Consider the following 9391-nt stretch of genomic DNA (forward strand, 5'->3'; position numbering starts at 1 on the left):
TCCTAACCTCAGACAACGGGAACAGAAAGGAACAGCAGCAACGGGTCCTAACCTCAGGCAACGGGAACGAAAAGGAACAGCAGCAACGGATCCTAACCTCAGGCAACGGGAACGAAAAGGAACAGCAGCAACGGATCCTAACCTCAGACAATGTGAATAAAAAGGAACAGCTGTAATGGATCCTAACATCAGACAATGGGAACGAAAAGGAACAGCAGTAACGGATCCTAAGCCGTGAAACAAAACCAACACAGGTGAGTCCGTTTTCACGCTGATGAATGGATGAGGGATAAGTGCAATGGACTGAATTATGTCCCCCAAAAATGTATCAATTTGGCTAGGCCATGATTCCCAGTATTGTATGATCGTGTACCATTCTGTAATCTGATGTGATTTCCTCATATGTTGCAAACTCTATCACTACGATGAGATCATGCTGAGGTCTAAGAGATTGGATGGCGTCTTAAACCACTCTCTTTTGAGATATAAAAGAGAGAAGCGAGCACAGACACATGGGAACCTCACACCACCAAGAAAGCAGCACCGGGAGCAGAGCGCGTTCTTTGGACCTGAGGCTCCTGTGCTGAGATGCTCCCAGATCAAGGGAAGACTGATGACAAGGACCTTCCTCCAGAGCCGACACAGAGAGAAAGCCTTCCCCTGGAGCTGACACCCTGAATTTGGACTTGCAGCCTACTGGACTGTGAAAGAATAAACTTCTCTTTGTTACAGCCATCCACCTGGGGTATCTCTGTTACAGCAGCACGAGAGACTAAAACAGACGAGAAAAAGCTCCTCCTTCCTCAGAACTCCAGCACATCGTGTAGGAAGAAGGATGGAAACAGAGCAAGTCCTGCCTGGCAGGCAGCCACCCCAGCTCTAACGGTTCCAGTGAAGAACCCCCAGCCCACCCTGAAGTGAGTGGGGGAGTGTCAGGAGAGAAAGCCCCAAGATGTCAAAGTCCAGCCCCACAAGGTACTTACAAACCACAAAGGGAAAGCCAGCTACGTCACGGGGAGGAACCAGCAGGCATCAGAGCCCCATAATGGAGGAAGACGTCACCAACGAGACACACTGATGCGGGCGCACCCTGACATGAGTGCCCGAGAACACACACATCAGAGGTTCCACCGAGACACACCACCGTGACCACGGAGAAACAGCATGCAGACCCACACTGAGGAGCAGCCTACAAAGTCACAGGCCGAGGCCTCTCCACGGCGTCCAGGCCCTGAACGACCGAGACGATGCTACGCGAGGCCTGGGCTGGGCGTCCAGGGACGACAGGTGAAGGCTGCAGGGTGAGCAGCGGCACTGCATCAACGCTCAGTTCTGTCTGGGTGACTGTACTTATGTGAGATTACATCACTACAGCGTTACCTGCGCGATGATGGGAAGGCTGGGGTGAAGGGTACACAGCAATCTTTGCACTATTTTTTCTTTAAATTCTAGAATTATCTCTATGTGAAAAATTAAAACATTTTTAAGACTTTAATCATCCAGAAAATAAAACTCCCAGGAAGGAAAGCCTCAGAAAGTTTAAGACTCAACTTGTGGCCAGGAGAGAGAGGTCATGAGAACAGGAACCCTGCCGAGTACGCCTGGAAGCAGCCCCTTCCATCCCTGGTGTCCTTCAAACCCTTCCCGCGCTCTAGAGACCACCCAGACCCTCGCGGCTCTGATTAAGGAGCTACTGGGGGGACAGGCTGTGGGTGCTGCACGGCATCCCTGCCGGTAACAGGGACACGGCCCCCAGGCCTGACTCTACCCCGTGGAAGGGCACACAGCGGCCCGAGAGAGGAGCAGGACTTGGCCTCCCACAGTCCCAACTGTGGCATCAGGAAAAGGCGAGAGTGGCGGCCCTCATGCACTCAGCACTGTTTCAGACCCAAGGACCTTTCCCTTCTCCTCCTTGTGCGGGGTCGGAGGGCACAGGGCTCTCTGTTGGCGCAGGGCGACCCCACCAACACCAAGCCCCCGCGCCTGCCAGGCCCCTGGGCAGGGACTGCTCGCAGGTGGGTGGACAGGTCTGGGAAACCTCATGGAGCCAGGCTGGGACTCACAGCTCTGTCTGACCCCAGGCTCCGGGAAAAGGCGCGCCCCACGCCTGGAATGGCACCCCAGGGCTCGGGGATCACTATGCCCACACCTCTGCAGAGCGCCCGCTGTGTGCTGGGGCTGTAAGGCGAGGTCCAGGGCTGCACCACCACACAGGAGCCTCAGTCCCAGGAGGCTGCTTAAATGTAAATACACCAGAATGAAATAAAAGCTTAAAATCAGGTCATCCTGTTCCCCAGGCCACGTTCCAAGTGCTCAACAGCTACACGTGGCTGGTGCACGTCTAGAACGTTCTACGGGACGGCGCTAGAGCGGGAAGGAGGGGCAGGGCCCAGTCTCCCCCAAGGCCACCCAGCAGGGGCTGCTGACCCTCACTCTTTATACTACCTCACGTTGCTCCTGTGACCACAGAGACCCCAGAGAGTGATGTGAAAATGCTCAGAGGGTTCTGGAATTCCCTCCTGACGGGCAGCCCCCGCAGCTCCTGCTACGCTCACTTAGCTGGCCCCCATTACTGCGAGGACCCTGAGCCCACAACCCAGCAAAGCAGAGCTCATGGCCACCCACTTGCCATGCCCAGATCCATGGAGGGGGGGTTCTGGGCAGGCGGGTTTCCCAGGATCCCACACTCCTTCAACTCCTTCTTTAAAAGCCTTACCCCATCTGCATCTTCGTAGGCAACCACAAATTTCAACAATTTTGAGCCCTGCACCGCTGCCATCCCAGCTCGGAGAGGCCCCGGCCATGCCCTTGACCTCAGAGTGCCCGTCACACCCTGCGTCCCGCTCCACTGCACACACCGGGGTCAGGGTCCTCCAGCTTCTCCTTCAGGCGTGGGAAGGCGGGGCGCAGCGACTCAGGGTACTTGAGGAACACCTTGTACATGATTAGCACAGCCTTCTTCCGGATGTAGGGCTTTGTGTGCGACATCTGCGGAGCGACAAGGACTCAGTCTCCACGCGCCCTCCCACGCCCTGGCGCCACCCCGAGTCCCACTCCTGCCACCCATGGGAAGGGCCTTTCTCCAGCTCACCCAGCGCCAGCCTTCAAGCTGCTGCCCACCAACCCCAGAGACCACAAACAGGGTCTGGATGGAATCGAAGCCGCCTGTGCCATGACCAGAACCCCTCCCCCAACCCAGTCTGGCTGTTCCGGGGTCCCTGACCCACTGGGGCCCATGGAAGGAGGGAGAGCTTTGGAAAGTCTCTAGAAAGTAGTCTTCAGCCCCGTCAATGTGACCCCTGGGATCTAGGCTGCCAAGGCCATGCCCAGAGCAGGATACAGAGGGGCACTTGGGATTCCCATGCTCTGGCCTTGTCCCTCACCCTGTGGTGTTGACTCTGCAGCTGCTCCTCCATCCTGGGATAGTGCTCTGGCCGGGAAGGCCCTCACCTCCAGGTGGGCAGAGCCCTCACCTGTCAGGGCCCAGGTGGGCCTCACCTCCTCCAACTGGCTGGCCCTCACAGCCAGTCCCTCACCCACCCAACCGACATCCACATTCACTGTGGACAACTTGCAAACTCCCCCCAGGGCTCTCAGCTCTTCAGTCTGGACCAGGGACAGCACTCTCTGCAATGGGCCACGTGGACAGAACTCAGCCGTTGCAGCACAAAGATGCCATGGACTAGATGCCGCCATGGACCAGACGCCACCACAGACCAGACGCCACCACAGACCAAATAAAAATGAACATCACCACGTGCCAATAAAACTTTATTTAGAAGAGCAGCTGGTTGGATACTTTTGATCTGGCCTGCAAGCCAGTTCTGCCGACCCTGATCCAGAACTCACTAAACGGGTTGGGGTCTGCTGGCCCCAATCTAGAACTCACTCAACGGGCCGGGATCTGCCGACCCCTGGTCTAGAACTCACTAAAAAGGCTAGGGCCTGCCAGCCCCTGGTCTAGATCCTGCTAAATGGGCCAGGGGCTGCTGGCCCCAATCTAAACCTGAGCTGGTCTGGTTGTTCTTCGCAATCTCAAGACCTAACACCCACCCAAGTGAACAGGCTGTCCAGGACATGGCGGACCTCACCGAGCAGGAATCTGAGAACCTCTCCATGCTGCTTTGAGGGGACCACTGTTCCTTCAGTGAAATAAACAAACGGTCTTCCCACTTAGGTAACGGCTAACCTGAGCATTCAGTAGATATCTCTCAGAGCCATGATTTCCAAGGGAATCTCAAAATTTCAAAACATCATCTGGGATCCCCATAAGAGCAGAACTAGCCTGAGCTTCTGGCTGTAAAACTATCTTTACCAGAAAAACTCAACTGTGGTCAGATAAAAACAAAAGGCTCACTGGCCATTGGGCCCCTGGCCGCCCCCACACCCCACTTATCAGGGAGGGAACTAATCAGGACATGTACCTGCCCTCTGGCCACACCCACCACCACCTAACCTGTCAGAAACCCACGCTTTCCCCCAAAGCAAAAGCATTTCAAAGCAGTCAAAATAAACTTGAGAATCGAAGAGCTCTGAGACAGACCCCAGCCAGACAAGGACAGAGGAGTGGTGACTCGGTCTGGCGTCCCACCCTGACTGCTGTCCGCATGGCCCTACTTTCTCCCGGACGTCCCGACCTGGGCCTGATGTGCGCCCGAGCAGTCTAGACCACACCCGTGCAGCAAAGGCCGTGCTCCGGACGCGCTCACAAACTCACCAGCGTCATGATGTCGTTTGCCAAGTCTCTGGCAAGGTCTGGGGTGACAAAACAGGACAGACCAGTCAGCGCAACCCCAGTGTCGTACTGGCTGGGGCTGCTCAGGTCCTGCAACGGGAGGGACGAAGGGTCAGCGGGCAGTGGGGGCAGGGAGGAGCGCCTCCCCCTGGGCCGCGCGCAGGTCTGGAAGGGTGCAGCTGCGTCCCCATCCCCTCCCCATCTCAGAGAGCTCTGAAATGACGAGCAGGACAAGGGGTCTGCGGGGACCAGTGATTCACAGCAGGTTCCACACTCCGTGCCCGATACAGCCAAGACAGGTGTGCCTGGAAACAGGTGACGATGTCTGGGGGGACTGGAAAGTTCTCCTGGCACCTCCCGGGTCACAGAGGGGGCTGTGCCTCATGCCAGCACAGCTCCTAGTCCAGGGACACTTGGTCCCAGGGCACAGTCAGGCTGTGGTGCGCCTGTGACTCTGCTCCCGATGATGGCAGTGCTAAGGCAACAGAGACGCCAGCCTGCCCCGGTGGGCACAGCGTGGGACAGCCCCACGGGGTCCCATCCTGGGAACCTGCCAGCGTGTGGGGGCTCTTCCCCACAGCGAGGAGCCCTGGTGGCGCGACAGTTAAGCACTGAGCTGCTGACTAAAAGGTCCGTGATACAAACCCCCCAGGGGCTCCGAGGGAGAAAGACCTAGCAGTCTGCTCCCATAAATTACAGCCTAGGAAACCCTACGGGGCAGCTCGACCCTGTCACATGGGGTCGCCATGAGTCGGAATCAACTCGATGGCCCTCGTGACGACCCTCTAAAGCAAGCAGGCTAACCCCGCTAGATCCTTCCCAGGGGCCCAGAGATGTGCCGGCCTGGAGGGCGCAGTCACCACTGCAGTAAGGAGGGAACTTGGCGCCTGGGACGAGAGGAGGTTCTGACGGCTGCCCAAAGCCTTCCCGGGGTCACCAACCTCTCGGCCCTAATCCTACACTTCTAACGAAAACTCGGGAACCTCTGCGCTCGGGACAATGCGTCTCGTGTGTCACCACCCGGCTCTGGGGGGAGGCTTTCTCCCGGACCCTCCCGACACCTTCTAAGAACAGGAGCGAAAACACCCCCAGAGGCACACACGAGAGTCTGGCTTCTGGAATGTTGTGATAAATATTAAAACACAGGCTTTCAAAGCCTCCCTGCTCCCAGGCTGAAGACGTAAACTATCATCAGGACCCACAGCGCAGAACTCGGTCCCCAGATGGCTGAACTGACCTGGGGCCGAAGGGAGCGGACCTGGGGCCAAGGGGAGCGGACCTGGGGCCGAGGGGAGCGGAGGTGCCCTCAGATGCTGCCACGGAACTTCTGGGAAATGCAAGTTTGCAGTGAGAACACCCGGATGATTGCTGAGCAGTAAAGAGCCCCAGCGGCTCCCAGGGGGTCAGGGACAGCCCAGTCCCTGCCGGGCCCCGCACAGCACGTTTCCGAAGTCTCGGGCTCATTTAAGACGCCGGCAGACTGCGGACGGCCAGGAGAGTGCCCGGCTCTCCTGAGAAAAGCACTGCCTCACAGAAGACGCATCCGCTCTAAGGAGCCGCAGTGTGTGTGCCTGCTGGCCTTGGGGCCAAGGGCTCTACGTCGCAGGGAGTGGCAGGAAAACAGCGAGGAGGACAAACAGATGCTGGGCCTCTGCGGGGTGTGGGCTCACCTTGCGGATCTGGTTGGTGGTCAGCATGATGACGTCCGTGCCCTCATGGAAGCACTGTGAGGCGGCCAGATACCCGATCCGCTGGGTGGGGGACAAAGGCGTGAGACGGAGACGGGGTTGCACTCAGCCTTCCAGGAGACACCCAGCCCCGCTCTGGAAGCTTCCGCGGCTCCCAGCAGCCACCTCCTCTGGCCCCCACAGCAAAACCCTGCACCAGGGCCACGAGGGGATGGGCAGCGGGAGCCTTTCAGGAACCCAGCTGGAGACCCTTAAACTCCAGAAGGGGAAGTGCCCACACAGTGTGGGTTTTCAATGTTCTCCTAATACCTGAGACTTGATTTTGTTCTCAAGTCCTGTCACTAACATTCCACCTTTTCCCTCACCTGCTGGCAGCCAGGAGCCACTTTATGACCTGACGGAGGGACCTCCTCCACCATCCCGCCCCGGGCCTCAGCTGTCACCACTGCTGTGTCCCTGTGCCCTCACAAGGCACACCCGCAAAGCCTTCGGTTCAGGGCCCAAACACGTCGACACGCTCCTGGACCGTAAGCTCACCTTGAACGTGAACTTGGAGGCGCTCATCACTTCGATGATGTTGAAGGCGGCCCAGCTGATGTCATATCCCAGCATCTGTAACTGGGTGGGGAGGGGGCACAGCACTGTTAACTCACACATGGAGCTGAGACGGAGCTGAGACCCCCCTCCCGGCACACAGGAGCACAACCTCTGTTCACAACCGACCCCCCACACACCGCGGGGTGTTTCAGTTCTGTCGCCAAAGCTGACCAAGCACTCCTCCCAGGTAAACGCTGCGGGGACAGATGACTAACCCTACAAGAGAGCAAGCTTCTGCAACGGCGACACCGCGTCTGCTGGGACCGGCCAGAACCCCCAGCCAGCCACGGTGCACCAGCTCGTATGGAGCATCCAGACGGGCCCCTCCTGTCTCTCACATCTGACGAGGAAACAGGCCGGAGGGGCCGGTGCCTGACCATGCTCACTGCCCACCCAGGACGGGAGAGCTCCCAGGCCACGCTCCGGCCACCAGGCTCGGGCCTGCAGGGGGAGCTGGGACGCCGGGGTGGCAGGGGGCTCCTGCTCCCAGGTCGCGTGCACCACCACCCGCCTGGCCCCGTGATAGACTCTGCTGTCCCACGACTCCGAGGCCCTGCGGCCCCGAGACCAGCGCCTGCACCCGTGGGAGCACGGCCGGGCAGGTGCAGCGTGGTACTTACATACGTCAGCTTACAGACGGCGTTGGCTTTGACCGCGATGTTGTCTTGCTTCAGTTCCTGCTTGATTTCATCAATGCACTGCGAGATATATTTTGCCTGAAAGGGAAAAAACTCTGAAATTACGAATGTCTTACTGAAACAGTTCGAGATAAGCATTTCAGAAGGAAACCACTCACGGCTATATACTGTACGATTCCACTCATGTAAAACGCCCAGAAAAAGCAAACCACAGACACAGAAAGTAAATTAGTGTTTGCCTGAGGCTGGGGGAGAGGGACGGGCGAGTGATTGACTGGTAATCGGTCCAGGGTTTCCCTTCAGAGTGATGGAATGTTCCGGAACGACACAGAGGGGACGTTGGCACAACTCTGGGTCCCCTGAATGCCCTGGCAGCGGGGCCGGGAGTCCCTGCGGGGTCTGACTGGACGGTGTCCGCCACGGCATTCCTCGGACGAGGACACTGGATCAGGGAGCCCCGTCAGACCCCGGCCGCCCCTGCGGCTCCTGGAAGCTCCTCCTCCCTACGACACCAGCCACCCTCCCTCAGGGGCCACCCTCCCTCGGGGGCTGCTCAGAGCTGGCAGGGGGGCGCCCCTTCCTCCAGGCCAGTGGGCCGAGGTCACGCAGGACAGGCTCCTCCCACGGTGGCGGCAGCTTGACGACGCTCCTGGACTTCCACGGCTGCTCCCTGCTGGCTGCTCACCAAGCTCGGTGCCTTCAAGGTTCATCCATGTCGCAGGCGGAGCAGAGCTTCACGTCTCTGCACGGCTGAGCGACGCTGCCCTGGGCGGACGGACCACACTGTGTCCAGCCGTCACGGACACACGGGCCGCATCCACCTTCTGGCTGAGGTGAACAGTGCCCCCATCACACGCGTGTTCAGGCTCTCTCGTGGGGCGTGTTCTCGCTCCTCCTGGTCTGTGCTCAGGAGTGGGGCTGCTGGGTCATACGGTGACTCCACGGCTAACGCTCCACAGTGGCTGCACCATTTCATTCCCACCAGCAGTGCACGAGGGTCTCATGGCCCCACATCCTCACCAACACTGTGACTGCCCGTCTGTCGGTTCTTTCCTCCTGAACCAATAAAAGCACGCTCCCTGAGGTGCCAGGAGTGTCAGGCATTCGGAGAGCAGGAGCTGAGGACCCCTGGGCGGGGGTCAGTAACGTGAGCGTGTAGGAAGGATATGGTGACGCGTTTTCCATTGTGCCGACGCTCGAACATAAAACATTCAGCAGAATCGTCTGTGGCCACGAGCACACCCAGGGGCTGTGGCTTTTTCCCTGTGAGCCTCTGCTGGGTGATGCTGGGGGTCTCGGGCCAGCTCAGGGTGTGGCCCCATGCGTGGGTCACAGGCGTGGAGGATGCAGCGTGCTGAGCCCTGGGCGTCCACTCCTCTCTCCTCGGGGCAAGTGTGGGCTCACTATAGGGACGGCTAACCTGGTCTCCTGTCCTGACACCCCAGGAGACATGGGCCAGTCGCTGGGCCTCACCTCTCGGTCTGCTTCAGGTCAAAACCTTTTGGAATGGCATGCTAGCAGACACGCTGAATTAACCCAAGAAGGAAGTCACCAGAAATGAAAACATACGCCGGCACACACACCCATACACGTGTGTTGACAGCACGATTCACAGCAGACAGAAGATGAACATAGCCCACGTGTCCGTCAGCAGACGAACGGATACACACAGTGCGGTCCATCCACACAAGGGAACAGCATTTGACCAGGGAAAGGAACGAAGCTCTGCCGCC

The 9391-nt window shown here is 58.5% G+C and overlaps 1 protein-coding gene across 1 annotated transcript in view; it reads right to left on the reverse strand.

The window, feature by feature from the left end:
- The window catches only part of AP3D1 (adaptor related protein complex 3 subunit delta 1), a 40917-nt gene extending 32950 nt beyond the window's left edge, over window positions 1–7967 (reverse strand). Inside the window, exons 1-5 of the mRNA XM_023733323.1 lie at window positions 7641–7967; window positions 6961–7041; window positions 6406–6486; window positions 4718–4825; window positions 2859–2988 (exon numbers count right to left, since the gene is read on the reverse strand). Coding sequence (XP_023589091.1) covers window positions 2859–2988; window positions 4718–4825; window positions 6406–6486; window positions 6961–7041; window positions 7641–7796 — 556 coding nt within the window. The 5' untranslated portion in view covers window positions 7797–7967. The remainder of the gene's footprint in view (window positions 1–2858; window positions 2989–4717; window positions 4826–6405; window positions 6487–6960; window positions 7042–7640) is intronic.
- Window positions 7968–9391: the final 1424 nt, after the last annotated feature.

This window comes from Trichechus manatus, unplaced genomic scaffold, assembly GCF_000243295.1.
Source record: "Trichechus manatus latirostris isolate Lorelei unplaced genomic scaffold, TriManLat1.0 scaffold00057, whole genome shotgun sequence".
In the NCBI taxonomy this organism is placed as follows: domain Eukaryota; kingdom Metazoa; phylum Chordata; class Mammalia; order Sirenia; family Trichechidae; genus Trichechus; species Trichechus manatus.